Source organism: Monodelphis domestica, chromosome 8 (assembly GCF_027887165.1).
Source record: "Monodelphis domestica isolate mMonDom1 chromosome 8, mMonDom1.pri, whole genome shotgun sequence".
Lineage (NCBI taxonomy): Eukaryota > Metazoa > Chordata > Mammalia > Didelphimorphia > Didelphidae > Monodelphis > Monodelphis domestica.
The window spans coordinates 41,711,003-41,732,078 of NC_077234.1; the positions used below are offsets into that span (position 1 = coordinate 41,711,003).

Below are 21,076 nucleotides of genomic sequence, written 5' to 3' on the forward strand. Positions count from 1 at the left end.
AAGGCAAATTTCAGCTAGAGTCCAGCAAAGCTTCCTGAAGATCATAAAGTTGCCCAAATGTCTGCCTTGTGGGGAAGCTTTACTGTCCCACTCACTGGACTATTGGGAGAAAAGGCTGAATAACCGCTTCTCTGGGGTGTTGTAAGGGTAGCCAGGTAAGGAGTGCTGGACTTGGAGTTAGGAAGATCCAAGAACCAACCCTCCTTTGGCCACTTAGGAGTCTTGTGACTAAGCAAGTAATTTAACTTCTCTGTGCCTCAATTTTCTCATTTGCAAAATGGGAATGAATAATAATAGAACTCATTGTCAAATAAGATCATATATGCAAATCTTTCTGTAGATCTTAAGCACTATATGAACACTTGCTGTTATCATCATTCCTATAAATGACTTCCCCTAGATGTCACAAGTAGTATGTAGAATTTACTAGCACCTACATGGCCCAATGGATGAGTAGGACCTGCAGCCAGGAAGACTTGGGTTCAAATCCAATCTCAGAGACTGTGCTATCCGGAGCAATTCACTTAACCTCTGTCTATGAGTTTCCCCAACTGTGAGGATCAAAAAAGAGATTTGTAAAGTGCCTGGCACGTAGCAGATACTGTATAAATGCTGGCTATTGACAATAGTGGGAATAGAAACGAGTCCTTCAGGCTTGTAATTCAGACGGTATATAAATAGATGAACTGTTGTGCAGTCCTAAAACGTCAGGGAACCATGAGCTGCCATTATTAGTGACCGTGCTTGAGGTTGGTTCTTCCATTCATCACCCATCCTTCCAGGCATCCAACAGTCTGTCCAAACTCCGAGGTTCTTAGACTCCACCCCTGGACTTAGGGGTTCAGCCCCTGCGTGGGCGGTGCGCTGCCTGCCGGCGGATGGAGGAGATGTCCGGTCAGGCTGGGTCCACGTGGCTAGGGGCCGGCGCGGGAGGGCCCCTCGCCCCTCCCTTCCCTGACTCTGGCAGGCCGGGAGCGGGGCGGGGCGCGGGCTGCGCCGCGGTGCGGCGGACCGGCAGGGGGCGCGCGGCGGCCGCCGCCTGCGCCGGGGCTGGAGGCTGGTGGTCGCTCCCTGGCCTGGTGTGCGTGCAGCCCGCGAGCCCCGCAGCCGGCCCGCTGCCCCTCCCCCGCCCCGTCCCCCGGAGACGCACGGCGCAGGCGCGGAGCCAGGCGGTGAGTGCGGGCCGCGGCGGGGCCGGGCCGGGGGAGGTGGAGGGCGGGTGCGGGGCCGGGGCCGGGACCGGGGCGGGCCAAGGCCTGCGCGGGCGGTGCCCGAGGCGAAGGCCAGGGCGGGCCAGGGCCTGCGCGGGCGTGTGGCGTGGCATGGCGTGGCGCGGCGTGGCGTGACGCCCTCCCCGCGGCCGGCCGGCGGACTCAGCGCGTGGCCTCCTCCAGGTGTGACCTAGGCGCCCACGCTGCACGGGGCCTGGTGTGCGGGGCCTCAGTGACCTCATCCGCAGAGTGGGCGCACAGAGCGCGCTCCCGCGCCCATTGAACAGATGGGCAAACTGAGGCAACCTGGAGGGACCGCGCATGGCCAATAGCGCCGTACCGGAGCCCAAAAATACCCGAATCTAGGGCCAGTCCCAATCCCTCGCCATCTGTGACCTCGGGCCAGCCCCCGAACCGTCGTGCGCCTCAGTATCCCCTTCTGTAAACTGGGGGCGCACTAATACCTGGCTCCGACACTCGCGAGCTGTGTGGCCCGGGGTAAGTCTGTCACCCCGCTTCCCAGCCTCAGTTTCTTCCTCTGCACCATGTGCACGACGATAACCCCGCCCCCAGGGTGGCCATGACCCCCCCTTCCCCCCCCCCCCCCCCCCCCGGGAGGGTGCAGGTAAAACCTTTGGCAGACCCGAATGCCTGTGAGCTAGCTGTAATTGGTGTTCATTGATATTAGTTAATTAATTCCTTTTGTAATGACTGTAAGGCTGCAGGCCGATCTCCCGTAGTAGAAACCAGATCAGAACCTGGGCCCTCTGACCCCGACGCTGTGGGGCCCATCTCCCCTACACTAGAGGGCTTTGTCTGCCTGAAACCTCCTGTACTCGGGAGCTGAGCCATCCTCATCTCCACCATGGCCTCCTCATCCCTGCCCCGAGGCCTGGCCAGCCCCTGCCTTGGGGGGACAAGCCATTAGGCCTGGAGTGTTCCCTAAGTGCTACCTGGGTGGCAGGCGCTGAGCCAAGGGTGAGGATACAAAGATAAAAGATTAAAACCCAGGCCCAAGCCTTGGGAACCCAAGTACCCAGGCAGGGAGGCTGGGAAATGATAACTGTATACCAAAGGTAGCTACAATGTAAATGCAAGTAATCCTCGCGGAAGGCGCCAGGCAGAGGGAGGAGGAACTGGGAAGCCACTTAAGGGAAGGTGAGGAGGGAGAGCTTTCCTGCCTGAGGAAGAGCTGATGCAAAGGCAAGGAGTCTGGAGATGGGCTGTGAGTGGAGGGTGTCATTGGATCATAGAATGTGTGGGGGGGAATCAACTATAGGAAGCATGGAAGGGTAGGACCATGTCAGATCACTGAAGATTTTAAATGCCAAATGGAGGAATTCATGTTATATTCTGGAAGTAATAGGGAGCCATTGAGGTTAACAGTCTGATTTTATCACATGCACCTTAGGGAGAGCCCTTTGACAGCTGAGTGGAGGATGGAGTAGAGTGGGGAGAGGCATTGTAAGTAGCTCTCCTCTCTGAGCCCCCTAGAGAGGGAAGGACACAGTGCCACTTTCAGTCATGTGGAACCTTCTCTGCAGATACTGAGTAGTAGGTGACCTTGAACAAGTCACTTAACCTCTGCCTCAGTTTCCTCAACTGTAAAATGAGAGTAATAATACCCACCTACCAGGGTTTTAAGAATCATTTGAGACATTTGGAAAGTATTTAGCACAGTTCCTGGCACACAGTGGGTACTTAATAAATGCTTGTTTCTTTGAGACATTTGGAAAGTATTTAGCACAGTTCCTGGCACACAGTGGGTACTTAATAAATGCTTGTTTCTTTCCTTCTACTATATAGTGGCTCTAGCACCAAAAAAAGAGGAGGTTGACTAGGAGCCTGGGGAAATGGACATTCTGGACTCCAGTGGGTGTTGAGGAGTTTCTGGGTTGGAAGCCTGCTGCTTGTCAGAAGAAGCAGCACTGCAGCGGATAACTAAAGGGCCTAAGGAAGCCTCCCAAGTCGTGTCCTGACCAGCAGGATAGTCTGGACCTCTGGGCATTCAGACACTGCAGGTCAGAGACAAAAGGAAGTCCCCTGTTTCTGCTGCATCACCAAATCAGCTTCCCTGTTTAGAAGAACATAAGCATGTGATGGGCTTAAGAACAAAAGAGACAGTGTGACTGTGGGCAAGTCACTTAGCTCCATTCCTCTAGCCCTTGCCCTTCAGCCTCAGCATTGTTACTAAGACAGGTCGGAAGGGTTTAAATAATAATACTTATGTCAAGAGCTTTGCCTTTTGCCTCACCACCTGCTTTTAACCTCAGCTTCCTTCTTTACTACTCTGTGTGGCCTTGGACTATTCAGCAGTGGTTCTGTTCAAGCATTTATTGAGCACCTATGATGTGTGAGGTTTTGAGATCTCACGGGCTATAAAGAGACAGTCTGGGAGTCAGAGCCATGAATTCAAGTGCTGCCTCTGACTCTACCCCACTCTAGTAAAATCAGATTTGGTGCAGCTAAGCACAAGGGAGAGAAGGATAAGTCAGTTCCTGTCCTCCAGGAAGAGGACATTCCTTTTTTTTTGAAGGATGAAGGGAGATGCACCATTGAAGCCAATACAGTAACTTCGGGAAAGGGACAGCATTATTTGGGGGATCAGGAAAGGCTTCCTATAGCTAGAATTGAATGAAAGCTCAGGATTTTAGGAATAGAGGTGAGGAGGGAGAGGAAGAGAGAGCCATCCTTGGAGGAGGCTAGCCTGTTCCAAAGACGTGCAGGTCGGAAAAGGAATGCTGACTTTCTGCAAAGACCGAGGCAGCCCCTCTGGCTAGAGAGGAGAGTGCTTGAAGTGAGGAATGATTTAAGAAAAGGCTGGAAAGGTCGCCTGAAGCCAGCTTTTCCGGGGCTTTCAGTACGTGTTTTTTTGGCTGAGGTGCGCCACTGGCATCCTCAAGCTGGGGGGTGGCACTGCCAGGCCCGAGCTTTAATATTGTTCTTAAAAATAACAATAAAAAAGGAAAGCTACGGCCATATAGGGGCGACTTAGTGAAGGAGGGAGACTGAAAGCAGGAAGACCTAGAGGAGGCTGTTGAAATAGTTGAGGGCAGAAAAGGGCCTGAACTAGGGTGGTGGCCATGTAGGAACCCAGAAAAGAGTAGTGTGAGGGCTGTCGGGATGGTAGCATCCGAGAGACTTGGCATCTCGAGATGTGGGAAGGAAGCTCGTGGCCCTGGTGCTGGATGGGAGTTGGTGCCTTCAGAAGCAATGGGCACGTCCGAGGGAAAGCCGTGGGGGGAGAGGGGAGTCGTGAGCTCTCTTGAATGTGTTCTTGGTGAGAAATTTGCAGGATGTTCAGGGTAAATGTGCAGCAGTTAGTGATGCTAATTTTGAGGTTAAGTTACCAGAAAGGCCAAGCTGCGAACCCTTTCTGAGCCTCAGTTTCCTCATTTTTTTCCCTTTAAGCCCTCACCTTCCAATTTAGAGTTAATACTTTGGATTGGTTCCAAGGCAGAAGTGAGGTAAGGCATAGGCAATGGGGTTAAGTGACTTGCCCAGGGTCACACAGCTGGGAAGTGTCTGAGGCCAGATTTGTACCCAGGGCCTCCTGTCTCTGGGTCTGGCTCTCCTACCTCGGAGCCATCTTGCTGCTTCTGTTGCATCGCCTCATGATCCGTGTTCTTCTCCCGCCTTGTTGCGACCTTTACGGGATCCATTTAGATGCTGTCTCGGTGGGTTCTGTGAGCAGCACCTTCTCGGAGTGCTCGTCTCTTCGGCTCTGCCATGGGGCCGGAGCGGGCACTTCCCACCTGCTGCACTGCACGCTGTGTTTCCTAGGCTTGCCGACGGGCCTTGAGCCGTGGGTGCGCCTCCCCCAGGGATGGACGGAGGGAAACGGAACCTGTCACTGGAGACCTCAGTCAGCCAGTGACAGCACGAAGCGCTGGCTCAGTGCTGAGCGAGGCTGCACTCGTTGCTGGTTCGCGGAAGGGCATTTTCCCATTTTAGAGGAGGGGGTCGTGCCCTGCCCGGGTGCCCTGAATCCGCCCACTCAGCCCCCTCCTCCTGGGTTCAGCACGTCGTGCCCAGCAGGGGCCTCCCCAAGCGAAGTGGTTTCTGATGCCAGCTTGAAGTCCTGACTGGGGACCCCTGTGCTAAGACAGGCCACCTTCAGGTGCTCTTCAAGTGCTCTTTGTCATTGCTGGGATCCCCAGAAGCTTAAATTCATTCTGTGGGAGGAGCCAGCCTGTGGCTGTGCCCTGTCTGTGTCTGGTATGTACATGCGTGCATGTATAGACCAGGAAAAGGCCCGTCTAGACCTCCTGCACATTCTGAGATGGGACCAGGAAACAGCGGGCATCTGGAGCTTGCAGTTGGGAGAGTCTCCCAGAGGCGGGCGGCCGAGCTCTGAGAGAAAGGGGATTGTGGAGGCTCAAGGGAGGCCAGGCCAAAGGCTTGGACCAGGGACCCAGTCGAGAGTCGGGTGAGGAAGGTGAAGCCGGCTTGTGGGGAGTCTGCGCTGCCCAGCAGGGTTGTGGCTGCTCCTAGAAGCAGTGGGAGGTGCAGGGAGAAGAAGCGCATTACAGGAACCCTTCACTTGGCAGGCCAGAAAGTCGCCTCTTTGTAGCAAGTGCTCGGCGGGAGTGGAAGAAAGCTCGCGCACGATTGAGTAACAATAAACTCTCCCCACAGTTTGACAACAGTAACACAGGTTTGCATAGAGAGTGGATACTTAGTAAGTGTTTGTGGAACTTCACTAAAGTTTGCCTTAGTTAATTTATAAATGAGTTGTGCAGACAGAATTACTGTAGAAGTGGAGAGGAGTGGAGGATCGCTTAAGGTCAACTGGGTATGGTCAGAAATACCCCAACTCAGTGATGGGGAACCTATTAGAGATGGAGTGCTGGGCCATGCCCCCCCCACCAGGTTCTGTGCCCCCCCTTACTTCACCCAGGGGAGGTAGGAAGCACCCCCATTGGACTGCTGGGCAGGGGACAGGTGATATCGTCAGGCTTGGGGAGAGGTGAGGGGTGTAAGCAAGCCCTCTGCCACATTCACTTCATCATGTTCCAGCCTTCCTGAAGGGGGTATCCTCCAAATGAACCTTTTTTATTAGCAAATGGTCAAGGGTTGAAGTCAGATTCTAATTTGGGTGCAGGGCTGATTGGGAGATTGACAAGCCACTAGTGTGTTTTCCTGAGCTTCTAGCCCACCTGCTTTCCTTCTGGCAGGCACCCCTTTGCTGCAGGCCCAAGAATGCAAATTTTAAAGTCCCCCAAGTTTGCTTGTGAAAGAAACTGGGGAAATTTTGAACATTTTTAAAACTCAAAAGATATCCCCAAATCCCAAAAATACTTTGTATAGTAAAGTCTTAAAGACATAAGTTGTTTCTGTCTCCTCAGGCCAAAGATAATGAAGAGGCTGTTGTGTTCTGAATGGGACGGGGCAATCCTGTCTTGAAGAGACCTTACTAACTCCTACTGGGGGGAGGGAAGAGGAGAGCAGCCCTGTGGCTCCTCAGGGACCGGGTCCTTGGCAGGTGAGCCCACAAAGAGCTCTAGGCATGCCATCTCTGGCACATGTGCCATAGGTTCACCATCACAGCTCTAACAGAAAGAATGGGCCCTGGGCAGCTCTGGGCTACCATGAATTGAGTGCTGGACTTGGAGTTGGGAAGATGCATCTTTCCTAGTTCAAATCTGGCTTCAGACATTTCTTAGCTGTGTGCTCCTGGACACACCACTTAACCCTGTTTGCCTCCATTTCTTCATCTGTCAAATAAGCTGGAGCAGGAAATGGCAAACCACTACTATCTGCCAAGAAAACTCCAAATGGGATCATGAAGTCAGGCAGGACTGAAGCACAACAGGGCAGCTGGGTAGCATAATAGATAAAACTATTGGGCCTGGAGTCAGGAAGACCAAGTTCAAATCCAGCCTCAGACATGTACTAGCCATGCCACCCTGGACAAGTCACTTTACCCTGTTTGCCATGGTTTCCTCTTCTGTAAAATGAGCTGGAAAAGGAAACAGCAAATTACTCCCATATCTTTGCCAAGAAAACCTCCAAAGGGGCCATAAGGAATCTGACGTGACTGAAAACAACAAAGAATAAATAGAATCCTGGATCAAGATTGAACTAAAAGTTTTTGGTCACCAGGAATTAACACACTGCTGACCAATGTAATGAGAAATGATGTTTCTCTTTCTTTTCCCCTTCCCCCCCCCCTCTTCCAATCAGTTCTACCTCCACATCTCTCAAATCCCTCATCCCTTTTTCTCAGTTTGCACAGCCTTAATTCTGACAGTTATCCACGGTCCTGAGGAGCCTGTGAATTTGATCCTTCTGCTTCCATTCTTTCTCCTCTCAAAACTGTCATTCCATAGCATTTTTCTAAAACCCAGGTCTAACCATGCCACTTCCCTAAGAATCATTAGTGGCTCTCTATTGCCATCTACAGCCTGACTGGTTATTACCCTTCCCAGACTTTCAAAATTCATCCCCTTTGCGTCCTCTCTGCTCTTCTGTCCAAACTAGCCCGTGGTATTCCCCCTAACTCATCGTTCTGTCCCCTGTATATTAGGATGGTAATCTCTCTTCACTTTTGCCTCTTACAATTCATTCATTCTTTAGAATCCTTAGCTTCCTTCTTGGTTCCAGGGCTTCATTCAGGTGTCATCTACCTAGGGAAACCTTGGATTTTCCTCCTCAAATCACATGGCATTTTTTCCCCCTGTTTAAATGTTGTAGACCTCCCTATTCAGGAGAATGCAAACTCCTTGAGGTCAAAGACTTTTTCATCTTTGTTTTTATATCCCCAATTCCTATATATAATAGGGGGTTAAAAATGTTTTTCAAGTTGGGTTAAATAGAAGAGTATTCATATGCATTTGTATCAATCCCAAATGGAAAGCCTATGCTCCTATTTCACTCAAGTAAATAAGCATTTATTTAACGTCCCTGCTTTAAGGGCCTTTAATTCATTAAGAGCCAGTGGGTGGAGGTGCCAGAGATACAAAGATTGTGTGAAAAATAGCTCCTGATCTCAAAGTGGAAATATACAGCTTTTAAGTTATAAAATAATGGGACTGGCCTCTTTAAACCAGAGAAGAAAATACACATCTATCTTTGTGACCTGTGGCACAGCAGGGATAGAACATAGATTTAGTCTAATCCAAAATATGAGGACTGTTTCTTGCTCTGCAAGGTTGTTAGTGGTAATCCACCTCAAAATTTAAGATTATTTCTGACAGATCCTCAGTTTCTGTCTGCTTCAGAAATTACCTTAATGATGGGCCGATAACCTGTACCATAGGGAGCAGTGATTTCAGAGTGATTGTGATTACCTTTGCCTTGTGTTTTCTTCTTCTGATTGCTCCTTTCAGATGTTTTCTTCTTCTGATTGCCCCTTTCAGATATAGCTAAAGCTATATACCTTCCCAGAGTTCCAAAAGGTTATTTGAATGTTAAGGGCAAGGAGGATGAGATGCAAATATAACTGAAATAGGTGAGGAGTCCATTGGAAAGCATCAGGAAATGTTGTATGAGAGCATGTAGAAACAGTCTGGTTTTGATCACAGCTTTCTAATTTTTACATTGGAAATGTTGCCTAGAAGGGAGTTTGGAGATCATTGATTACAACAATTCCCTCACTTTGCAGATGAGGAAGCTGAGGCTTGGGAGGTCAAGTGACTTGCCCAGGATCACATAGCTAGTAAATATGTGAGGTAGGATTCAAACCCAGATCTTCCAGACTCCAAGGCCAGTGCTCTATCCATTACACACCATGTTGCTAATAAGTGTAGACCACTTCTATCAAATCTTCAAATAAAAATACTTGTTTAACTTTCATTCCAGTCAGTTTGTTGTTTTAGGCAACTTGGTTTTGGATTCTGATGGTATTCTTACAACTTGGGAAACTCTCTTTGTTTTTGCTACAATTGAATATCTACTGATAGTTTTTGGTGGTCTTACAATTTCCTGACTTTTTTTTGGTTGTGTTTTATTTACAGGTATTTCCCTACTTGTGAAACTATTGTAACATAGCATTCCTTTGAAGTTCTTCCAGATTCTACTGTTAGTAATTACACCAAGTAAGTTGGTGGGAGAGGAATTCTTTATCATTTTTATAACCATTTTGGTAAATACCATGATTTCCTTCGGATATCCCCAGCATTGAATGGTTTCTACATGGACTGTGTCTAGATCACCAGTAGAATGCTGAATATGACTTCATAGTTGAGCAAAGGAATTTTCTTTAGAACAGCTTTGTAATCCCTCTAATTCTGGGAACCAAGAATCAATGCAGATTGTCTTGTCTTTTTGAGGGAAATATTATATGAGTTTGGAGTCTGTCGTAAAATGTTTAGATTGTAGGAATTATATTGGTGGAATTCTCCTAAGTAATAACTAATGCAGTATCATAGACAGTTTTAGGTACTTAATTTTTTAAAATAGATTTGTTATTTTTATTGAGTTTGAGAATGTTTAATGAATTAAAAGCATTCTTTGTTTATAACAGATAAGCAGCTTGTTACAATAATTTGTCATCGTTAGAAGTAGTTTTAGCATGTATATTTAGACTGGGAGAGTATTTCTCATTCCAAACTAAGAAATAAAACTGCAAGCAATATCCTGATTTGATACTTGGAAATTAAATCCAAAATATAAGTAGAAACAATTTGATATGCTTTTTTTACAAAGTAAATTATCAATTCACACCATTTCTAAGGTTTCTTTTTGTTTCCCTTAAAAATTGCATTTTTTGAATTAAAAATTTTAAATTGCCCATTTAAGAAGTCTTTATTTCAACATTAGGTGGTTTTCACCCAGTCTTTGTTTCAAATGACTTATTTTCATTTACTTTTAGAGTGAAAAGATATGAATGAACATCCTAAAAAAAGGAAAAGGAAGACTCTACATCCCTCTCGTTATTCAGGTCTATATGTCATTTATTTGTTTTTGAATTGATTTATGAATTAATGCAATTTTCCTATAAATGTTATCTTGGTCTCTGTTGATAAGCCATCAGATAAAGGTTGAAATGCAATGACTTAATAACTTGTGTTATTCATCTGAATGTGTATGGTCTGATTCAAACAATATGTTGTCCATCTTTAGAGACAGGTTATAGATGTTCTTTTGCCGATCCATGGTTCTTTTCCCCATCAATAGAAGATATTTTGCAAGCCAAATACTTTTATTGCCTCTTAAGAGATAACAGTTCTGTGGCAGTTATTTTTAAAAGCTATAATTTTGGGTCCTGCGGTAGCAGCAGGTGATATGATGACCAGGATGATTTGGTCTTTTGGGTAGGTAGGCAGTGGCATACATCACCCTCTTCTTGGTATTATGGTTTGTGATGGGCCCAGGCCTGTTGTAGGACTTGAATAACCCCCATGGTCTAAATCCCTGGAACAATGCTTCTCCTCCTGTTGCTTCCACGTTGCCTCAGTACTCAGGCCAGAATTGAGAGATCCCAAGAAGCTTCCATCACCCTAGTCATTCCAGGGTAACTAGCCCCCCACCCATGTAAGTAGGGGGCTTGAAGAAATGCTGCTGGACTTCTAATCTTCTTTGTGATGAATTCAGTTCATCACATAGTAGCAAAGCCTTCCCTGGTACATTTATAGGTTGCAAATCCAACTAAAAGGTAAACCTGTTTGAATGGTGTTTTCTTTTACTATTGAGTGTGCGTGTGAGAGAGAGAAAGAGAGAGAGTGTGAGTGTGTGTATGTGTGTGTGTGTGTGACAGAGACAGAGTTTTCTAAGCCCTTGTGAAAAGGTGAACCTTGTTAGAAGTACTAAAAATTGATGAGCTGAAAAAATATCTAAGGAAAGTCCTAATGCTCCCCCCCCCCCAAAAAAAAACCCTTCTTTCTGTCTCAGAATGGCTATTGTCTGTTCTAGGACAGAAGAATGGTAAGGACTAGGCCGTTGGGGTTAAGTGACTTGTCCAGGAACACACAGCTAGGTAATTTCTGAGACCAGAGCTGAGCCCAGGACCTCCTGTCTCCAGGCCTGGCTCCCTATCCACTGAGCCACCCCGCTGCACCTTAGAGCTTCTTTTAAATTTGCAGATTACTTGGTGTGAATGTAACATGGCTACAGTTAAATGTACAGACTGCTTTCATTTTTTTTGTATTCAGATTCTACTGGCATAACCAAAATTGCAGATGGATTCAATGGAATTTTCTCCGATCACTGTTACAGTGTCTGTTCTATGAGACAGCCAGATTTAAAATATTTTGAAAACAAAGGTAAATATTTGAAGTGTATTTTAATTGAAATATATTTATTAAAGTCCAGGTAAATATTTTCCTTCAATATGAATGAGAAAATTGGTTGAAATATTTCAAGTGGATTGAAATTTTTAAAAATGTATTTTAAATATGGATATAAAACCTCAAACACTTGACTGATTGACCAGTTGCCAAACGACTTGAGTGGCAAAGACACAGAGAGTGGTTGTGGGTCCTGGTAAATTCCTTTTCTTTCCTTCCTCTTGTTCTCATCCACTTACCTCCCTCAGCTTCCTGTTTCATTTTGGTAGGCAGATAGGATCAATTAGAATAAAGAGCACAGGGGGAGTTGTTCCTTTTGACTTCTGCTTCCCAAGTCTTATTCATTGTTAGAAAAGAACAGTTCTGGGGTACATCTCCTGGCATTCATCCCTACACCTGGAAACTTTTAGATCAGGAAGGATCTGGAGGGAGGTAGTCTACCCTACACCCATTTTACAGATGAGGAAACTAAGGAAACTAAGAATTACTAAGATTAAGGGATTTTTCTCTGGTCATATAAAAAAGTATGAATAGCTTGGAGGCACAGCGGATAGAATGCCAGGCTCAGAGTCAGGAAAGCTCATCTTCCTGAGTTCATAAGTAGCCTTAGAGTCTTACATCTGTGTGACCCTGGGCAAGTCCCTTCACCCTGTTTGCTTCTGTTTCTTCTTCTATAAAATGAGCTGGAGAAGGAAATGGCAAACCCCTCCAATAGCTTTGCCAAGAAAACCTCAACTGTTTCTGGGTAAGTCACTTCACCCTGTTTCCTTAATTTCTTCATCTGTAAAATGAGCTGCCAAAGCTTTGCTAAGAAAGCCCCACATGCTATCACAAAGTGCCGATCACGGAACAACAGAATAACAATCTAAAAAGGTGGTTCAGCGCAGACCTAGAAGCTAGATTTCTCTGATTCCCAGACCTCGTACACTGGGCTACGTCCTAACATTTTCCCCCATCTGTGCCTGTGATTTCATTAGTAGGGCCCCAGTGAGCAAATTCATTCCTCCCACCCACGTGGGTCCACGTTTCTGCAGGGTGACGTCTTGGAGAATTTCCTGGGAGCTCCCAAGGTTTGGGGACTTCCTCAAGGCCATACAGCCAGCGGGGGTGAGGCGGCCACCCTCACATTTTTTCTCTGGAGGGAGAGAGGGAAAGAGAGAGAGAGAATGCGCGTCTCTTTGCGTGTCTCTGGCAGGCTTCTCTCTCCCTAGTACCTAAAGTCCTCTGTAAGAAAACCTCATGCTTGAACGTTGAGCTGATGTAAATGGCGTTTGCTGTCCGGTTTCTTTCACAGATGACGATTCCGATACAGAGACCTCAAACGACCTGCCTAAATTCTCAGAAGGAAGTAGAGGAAGGAGCCGAAGCCAGAACCCCCTGGTTCCCAGCCCCGTGCTCAGGATCCTAGACCCCGCTGCCTTCTCTGCAGGTTAGGACCCGTCCTCGGCTCGGCCGCTCCAGCTCGCCCGGTGCCTGGTTCTCACCGTTTGGTTTTTCTCTTTTAGAGAAATCCGTTGCCGATATTGAGATCTGTGAGGAGTGCGACTCTCCGGAGCCGGTTCAGCAGCAGACGCGGGAGGAGAGCCCCATTGAAGTGCGCACGGCCGAAGACGTGCCCATCGCGGCCGAGGTGCACGCCGTCTCTGAGGACTATGACGCCGAGACCGAAAACCTGTCCTCGGAGAGCCTGCAGGACCAAGTGGGCGAAGAGCCCCCCGTGAAGCTGTGCCGCCTTCTGGACAAGAACCCAGCCCTGAACGTCACCAGCCAGCAGAAGTGGCCCCTCCTGAGAGCCAACAGCAGCGGCCTGTACAAGTGTGAGCTGTGCCAGTTCAACAGCAAGTACTTTTCCGACCTGAAGCAGCACGTGGTGCTCAAGCACAAGCGCCCCGACGAAGGCCACGTGTGCCGAGTGTGCAAGGAGAGCTTCTCCAGCAGCCGGCTCCTGCTGGACCACGTGAAGCTGCACGAGGAGGAGCCCTACCTGTGCAAGTACTGCGACTACCGCACCGTGCTCCTGGAGAGCCTGAGCCAGCACATCGCTGACGCCCACTTCAGCGACCACCTGTACTGGTGCGAGCAGTGCGACCTGCAGTTCTCCTCCAGCAGCGAGCTCTACCTGCACTTCCAGGAGCACAGCTGCGACGAGCAGTACCTGTGCCAGTTCTGTGAGCACGAGACCAACGACCCCGAGGACCTGCACAGCCACGTGGTCAACGAGCACGCCTGCAGGCTCATCGAGCTGAGCGACAAGGACAGCGGCCGCCCGGGCGGCGGGGGCGCGGCAGGCGGCGAGCACAGCCAGTACAGCCTCCTCAGCAAGATCACGTTCGACAAGTGCAGGAACTTCTTCGTCTGTCAGGTGTGTGGTTTTCGAAGCCGACTGCATACAAACGTTAACAGGCACGTGGCCATTGAGCACACCAAAATTTTCCCCCATGTCTGTGATGACTGTGGGAAGGGCTTCTCTAGCATGTTAGAATACTGCAAACATTTAAATTCACACTTATCGGAGGGGATCTATTTATGTCAGTACTGTGAATATTCCACGGGACAGATCGAAGATCTGAAAACTCATCTCGACTTCAGGCACGCAGCTGACTTGCCTCATAAATGTAACGACTGCTTGATGCGGTTTGGGAATGAGAGGGAACTTTTAAGCCACCTGACAGTCCACGAGACAGCTTGATTGTCCTCTTCTTAATTTTCAGAGTGTTGGTGTAAAATAATAATAAATTCATCTTTTATTAGAGGTTCTACCCTGGATGGTTTTCATAATGATCCCGAGGAGGGTGATAGGTAACCCTATTTATTTATTTATTTATTTGAGCCGTGAGGGTTTTTCTAGCTGCGGGGTGTAGGGTTTTCAGCCCACGAGGGTGTCTGAAATGTGTTGCTGTCAGTTTGATCTTCCAGGATTCTGGGTTCCCTGCCACATGGTCAGTGCTCCTAGGTGTCAGGGATGGAGGCAGGAGCTGGGTTGCTTGGAAGGGAAGGTACACGGGCCATTGGTATGCTTTAATAACTAACTGCTTCCGTTTTTTTAAAAAACACAAAAGTAAGCATAGTTCTGTTGTTAGACGTCATCCAAGTACCTAAGTTCAGGAGGCATTGACAGGAGACGGGCACTGTGTGTGTATGTACATATGTGTACATACTTGTGTATATAATTAAGCTATTTCCAGGCGAGGACCCAGACCTTCGACTTCCTCTCCCCTCCAGCCATCATTCCCAAGTCCTTCAGATTTTCCTTCCTTTATTGGACAAGTGTTTCTCCCTGACTCTTAACCATTTTTGCCGCCATAGAGTTCACTCAGAAGCACTATTTTTAAGTTAATTTGGTGAGAGTTGTAGTCTTCTGTCCTGTTCCACCATCTTCCCACAATGCAACAGTCTTCTTCCATCTCCATCCCATCCTTTTAGTTGTGGTGGTAAGATATTATTCTTCACTTGGTAGTTCCTTTTAAATAAAAATGTAAAACACCCTTCTTCCCCATCCCCCAGACTTAGTTTTGAAAAATTGGTGTAAGATAATCTTTAAAGCAACAAGATTTTGTCCGCTGGTTTGTTTTGATCTGGATCTGTCATTTCAATAGAGTAGAAAAGCATGTGGAAACTCTCCACCAATGCCAATTAGCAACTTGTCAGCGACTCTTTGGCAGTCATACCAGAGAGATACACTGAAACCCTAGAAGAGTGCAAGTGTAACAATACCTGATGGTGAAATGAAGAAAGTTTCCCAAAAGAGATTGCAAATGCACCTAATTGGCTCTTGTAAATCTTTGGCCCAACAATGAACGGTAAACCTGAACAGGCTGTCGGGACAGACAGCTCGACCACATATAGTTCCTGGTCCTCAGGTTCAACCTTGTTACAGTTTGCACAGGGCAGTTTTTCCATGCTGGAGTTAATCTGTTCTTTGACTCTTGCCGTCACAGTCTTTCACAATCCAGCTCCGTTTCTTATCTATTTCTACCTCAGTAATGTGTCCTGATTTCCCCATGTGCAGTATGCCTATTAACCTCCTCCGTGGCAAAATCCCAGTGTCCCAGGGGCTAAGTGGGTCCTGGGACTTGGCATTGCAGAATGTTAGCAGTAAATCCCTACCTTAGAGAGCATGCAACCAACCAAATCCCTTCATACTGTATTTCTTAGCCTAAGAAAAGTGAAGTGATTTAGCTCAGGTCATACAGCAACTAAGTGGCAAAATATGGCCTGGAATCTGGGTTTCTTGTGCTTTTTTATGTTCTTTGTCTGTCCCGGCTCATTTTTTGTCAGTTTTGATACATTGGCTTCATTTGTCTGCTGTGCTTGACCAGGCCAATGGAACTAAGTCGGGGGAGCAGAACTTATAAAAATTGGACATAGAAGGCAGCTGGGTTGCCCAATGGATTGAGAGCCAGGCCTGGAGACAGGAGGTCCTGGGTTCAAATCTGGCCTCAAACACTTCCCAGCTGTGTGTCCCTGGGCAAGTCACTTAACCCCAGTTGCCCAGACCTTATTCCTCTTCTGCGTTGCAGTCAATACCTAGTATTGATTATAAGACAGAAGGCAAGGTGTTTTTTTCTTTTTAATGATCATGATAATGCTTTGTATTGTCGCATAGTGCATTTGCTTTTTAAAGCCATTTATCATGGATTGGCCACAAACTATGGCCCTCTTGATGATCAGATACTTAACACGGGGTAAGTGAACTTTACATAGGTGAGCCTAGTAGAAAAGTCCTCAGAAGTATGACTACATCTGTGTTGCTCACCTTTTGATGAGCCTGGAATTGAGATCCTTGCTGTCAGCCTCAGGGCATTCTTGGCACTGTCCCAGTTTTTAATTAAACAATCTTTATTTGATGGTAAGCTACCAATATAGCCTGAGATGTATCAGTTGCTTTCCAGTCTATAGTATTCCGTTAATGGAATTATTTAGGAAACCGGAGTCCTCTTCATTTTTCCTCTAAATGCAGCCCTAATTTCCATAGTCCTCACTTGTTCCTTGGCTACATTTCTATTCCGGGGGCACATGGCTGATCATGCTTTATATGTCAATACAAAAGAATTCTAACTGCGATGTTGGCAGCAGAGGCAAGCAGTGTGATGTGCCTGTCTAAAGATAACTTGGCAGAGCTCTTGTTTTTCCACAGTGAAAGAGTGGTGTTTTTTATTTTTAAAGAGACATTATTTTTGAAATTACAAGGGACTTCTTCTACTCTCTGTGGGTTGAAGAAAAGCTCTTCTTGGGCCAGTTTTCAAAAGTTTGCCAGTTAAGTCGAGAGGTCTCGGTTCTGACACTTGTTGATGGCTCTAAAGCTGAACTACTAAGTCCTGGTGAGTTTCTCCATTCTCCTTGGCTTTATTCAGATGATGTTCCAGTCATGTAGGTAGTATGTTATAGGTATATCAACATATTTTTATTTTTAACATGATACAAAAATATAATACCAAAAAACTTGCTCTATAAAACCTCACGTTTCTTTATCTCAGCATTCTACCGTCAGTCACATAATAAAATATGTCAGGCGGCTTGTTCAGTGTATTGTGTATATCACTCAGCCTTTCAGGAGATTTTCTTCTACTTATTGAAAAGTGTAGGAAGGATATTTCTTATTTGGCTACAACAGTAGCCTCTGGCATATTGCCATCTTTTTTTTTCTCCAACCTGAATTGCTACTATTAAAGAAAAAAAGTCTCATTCAAGTATCTCCAAGGCACTGGTAATATGTAAATTATGTATAGCTTTTTTAAAAAAAGGAACAAAAATCAAAGATCTTTAAAAATCAAAATGAGATTCTAGCCAAAGGAAAGAATGATCATGGTCTTATTTTCTGATTGTTGCCAAGTTTAAATGGTGTAAGAGTATTTGCTCTGTCAGTGTTTACCTCCTGGTTATACATTACCCTATCCATACCCCTTGATAATTGTCTGAAGACTGGAAGTGAAACTAGACTTAATGGTTTTTCATTTTCTCACCTTTAACTCTTAATTTCAATTCCAGTAAATTAATCTCTTCTTGAGAATTATGAGAGCGTGAATTATAAGTGAAAAATACATTTTTGTAACATTTTTATATTTTTAATTCTGCCTCATCTTCACTTACATTTCATGTAAATTTTTTTATACTTCCATAGTTTTCTATTTGAACAACTCAATGCAAGAATAAGAAAATTAGAGAAAGTGCATCATGGTAATTACAGATGGAAAAAGGCAGCGAAAATGCCTGCAAATTTCTATTTGTGTTGAATGTATTTATTAAACGAGAAAGTTTTATATAAAATTCATATTTAAAATATTTATGCTGTGATATTACCTTGTTAATATAAAGTTACAAAGTGAACATATGCTCATAACCCATAATGTTTGAAAAAAGCTCATTTTAGTCTTATTCATTGAGTTTAAGAGTATGATTTTCTTCATATCAATGATCGTCCATTGTGTATGAAAGAAGAATTTTCTGAATAGTGAATTCCAGCATGGAAGTACCATGAACTATTTTTGATGATAACATACTCTTGGTTTTTTTTTTTTATTTTAATATTTTCCCCAGTTAGATGGGAACATTTTTACCTTCACTTTTTACAATTTTGAGTTCCATATTCTCTCCTCTCTCCTCTCTCCCCTCCCTTCTCATTGAGAAGGCAAGCAGTTTGATAAAGGATTATATATGTGCAGTCATGCAAAACATATTTCCATATTAGTCATGTTGTGAAAAAAGAACAAAAATAAATAAATTTTTAAAACAAGATGCTTTGATCTGAATTAGATTCCATCTGTTCTTTCTCTGGAAGTAGGATGCAGTTTTCATCACAGGTCCTTCTGAATTGTCATGAATCTTTGTATTACTGAGAATAGCTAAGGATAACATTCTTTTCTTAGAGGTATTATTACAAATACTATTCTTATAAAACTACTGGAAGCTTGAGTAAAATAGAAATAACAGTACTGTAATATAAAAATAGAAATTATCAAAAAACAAATGGTAAAATGCTAGTTGTAATTTTTAAATTACAAATTTATTTGCCAATTAGAAACATGGTTACTTTGTCTCTTCATACCAAGACTGTATAACTTGAAAACAGAATACCCCCCAAATACATCACAGAACCCAAAGCAACTCCAGAATATTAAAATCAATCTTTTAAACAATGATTATTAACTATCATAGTATTATTATCTCATTTAAGAAGCACTAATGGTTTCTAAAGAGAATTTTTACTATAATGAGTTGTTACAAAGTGTTAAAAAAAAAAGGCAAATGATTTCAAGCAATCATATATAGTATGGAGAGAGCACTGAGTTTGGAACTAGAAGACTTGAGTCTATATGTCCCAGCCCTGTTATTTGTGATCCTGAGCAAGTCAACTTCTCTGGGCCTCCTAAAATGAAAGAAATGAGAAGATCTCTAGGTCCTCTGCAGCTTCCCTCATCCTCTGACTTGATAATATTTGTAAGACTCAGAGACCAAAATGAAAAAGACTGTAATCCATCCTATAATGGGGTGGAATAGTATCAGAGACCCCGAGGGTAATCAGAACCTAGGAATCCCTAATCTTCATTAATGATATTAGCCAGTTGGCATCAACCAGCAAAAACAATTCCTGGGAAATATTTTGATTTGTTTGTTCCTATTCTTGGACTTTGAATGTTGCTCATGTAGTTTGACCAAACTTGATAGTGTGACTGCTTCACAAAGTTCCTTCTTTAAGGTGTTGCCTGGGCCCACTTAGCTTACTTGCCCCCCATTCTTTCCAACATTGCCCCTTGTGCTCTGTTCAGTTTTATTTTTTCATTGCCCTTTTATTCTTCCAGCTCCTCATTTTACCAAACTATAACTTATTTACACCTTCCCACTTTTCAACTGAAGCTCTCTCCCAAGTCATCTTTTTAGAATTTTAGAAATCCTCCAGGAAGTCAGAACCATTTCCTTGGGGCAGCAGAGTGGCTAAGTGGACAGAGTAAAAGAGCTGGAGTCAGGAAGCCCTGGGTTCAAATTTGGCCTCAGACACTTCCTAGCTTTGTGACCCTGAGCAAGTCACTTACCCCCAGTTGTCTAGCCCTTTTCACTCTTCTGCCTTGGAACCAATACTTGTGTGGATTAAGACAGAAGGTAAGGGGTTTTGTTGTTGCTGTTGTTGTTTTTCAAGCATTTCCTAATGACTAGTTGTCATTTTTTTATTTGAAATTTTAGAAAAACCAATTCCTCCCTTCATTTTCTGGATCTTTGTACCCTTTACCATGCCAAAGAGACTTGATCTGTATATTTTGTAAATGTATCATACAGTATTACACACATGGATATCTATGGTGTCTGTACAGTTTTGGCCTGCCAAGTTTGGATATGTCAAATGTGTTTCATTTGAACTTGTGAGTAGTTGGGCTAATGTGTTCTACATGCAAAAGAATTCCATATGAGTCTTAATAAATGTTTTTAAATGATGACGTGTAGTGATGAAATGACTTCTTATCAAAACCCAAAGATCTTTTGACATCCAGTTGTCATCTCATGCATGTGGTTCCCAGATCTTTCTACTTGGTTCTTGTGCCTAACTGTTCTTTCTCCCTCTGCTGGATTTTCATCCAAGTTATACCCACTAACTATTATAATTGAAAATTAATCTTGGAGGCTTATATCAAATTCATAATTATTTACTAGTAAAGAGAAATAAAGAGAGAAAGAAAAAGAAGACCAGATTGTCCCTGAACTACCCTAGTCTCCCAGTCTGTGCACGCTTCATCAGGTCCCGGATTCCCAACCGGCTCTGGCCCATTTTACAAGTGGCAACAAAAGACCCCAGCCAACTACACGACCCAGCCAGATAAATTAAGGCCTGCCAAGGAGCGGGCTTGTGTTCAGGAAGGGACCAGAACAAAAAGTACAATTAGAAAGCTTGGAAAGGAAATTATACACAAAAAGTTGCTCAGTAGTGCATATCCTTTGACCCAGCTCTACCACTGTTTGGCCTATAGCCAAAAGAGATAAAAATGAACACTGTCCTATATGTATAAGAATATTTGTAGCTACTCTTTTTGTGGTGGCAAAACTGGAAAATAAAGATGCCTACTGATTGGAAAAATGGCTGAACAAATTGTACATGAAAATGATAGAATACTATTATGCTTGAAGAAATGAGGACATGGATGACTTCAAGATGAACGGATAAGATTTATGAACTGATTATGAGTGGTGTGAGCAGAACAATTTATGCAATAATAACCCTGTAAACTTAGAAGGGATAAAAACTTATAAATGCCATGACCATCCCCATTTCCAAAGGACTTCCAGACAAAGAGGAGATGACTACAGAGAACAAAGTGAGATTGGCGAGAGGGCAGAACATGGCCAATGATGATATTTATTTTGTTTGAGAATGCATAATTGTTACAAGGAATATTTTTTTTCCTAATGGGGTGGGATGTGGAGGGAAAGAAAATAGATTTCTGTTAATGAAAAAATAAAACTTTTTTTTTTTTAAATGCCCTATGGACAGACACATCTCATTGAAAATGTACAAAAATCTCATTATCTTTCTCTCCAAACCCTCTCCTATTGCTAAATTCCCTGTTCATGTTGAGGGTACATCGTCCTACCAGTCAGCTGTGTTTGCAGTGTTGGAGCCAGTCTTGACTACTCACTTGCACTCACCCC

General features: G+C 44.7%; 1 protein-coding gene across 5 annotated transcripts; it reads left to right on the top strand.

Annotated features, from left to right (window-relative positions):
* The first annotated feature begins 880 nt into the window (after window positions 1-880).
* ZNF639 (zinc finger protein 639) lies at window positions 881-19,867 on the top strand. 5 transcript variants are annotated; one of them, XM_007501966.2, is made up of 7 exons: window positions 993-1,172; window positions 6,560-6,696; window positions 9,170-9,250; window positions 10,027-10,095; window positions 11,306-11,416; window positions 12,735-12,869; window positions 12,946-19,867. In XM_007501966.2, exons 4-7 carry the CDS (start codon window positions 10,038-10,040, stop codon window positions 14,127-14,129), a joined length of 1,488 nt encoding a protein of 495 aa, XP_007502028.1. In that variant the 5' UTR covers window positions 993-1,172; window positions 6,560-6,696; window positions 9,170-9,250; window positions 10,027-10,037; the 3' UTR covers window positions 14,130-19,867. The 5 variants fall into 5 exon arrangements, with proteins under 5 accessions (XP_007502026.1, XP_007502028.1, XP_007502027.1 ...); XM_007501965.3 differs by lacking the exon at window positions 993-1,172 and adding an exon at window positions 1,251-1,709; XM_007501964.2 differs by lacking the exon at window positions 6,560-6,696 and having other exon boundaries at window positions 881-1,172.
* Window positions 19,868-21,076: the final 1,209 nt, after the last annotated feature.

What these genes read in the sequence shown, in the direction of transcription:
- ZNF639 (XM_007501964.2), top strand. Translation starts at nt 10,038, where the DNA reads ATGAATGAACATCCTAAAAAAAGGAAAAGGAAGACTCTACATCCCTCT. An exon ending in AAAATATTTTGAAAACAAAG is followed by an intron (nt 11,417 to 12,734) that starts GTAAATATTTGA and finishes TTTCTTTCACAG; the next exon opens with ATGACGATTCCGATACAGAG. An exon ending in CCCCGCTGCCTTCTCTGCAG is followed by an intron (nt 12,870 to 12,945) that starts GTTAGGACCCGT and finishes TTTCTCTTTTAG; the next exon opens with AGAAATCCGTTGCCGATATT.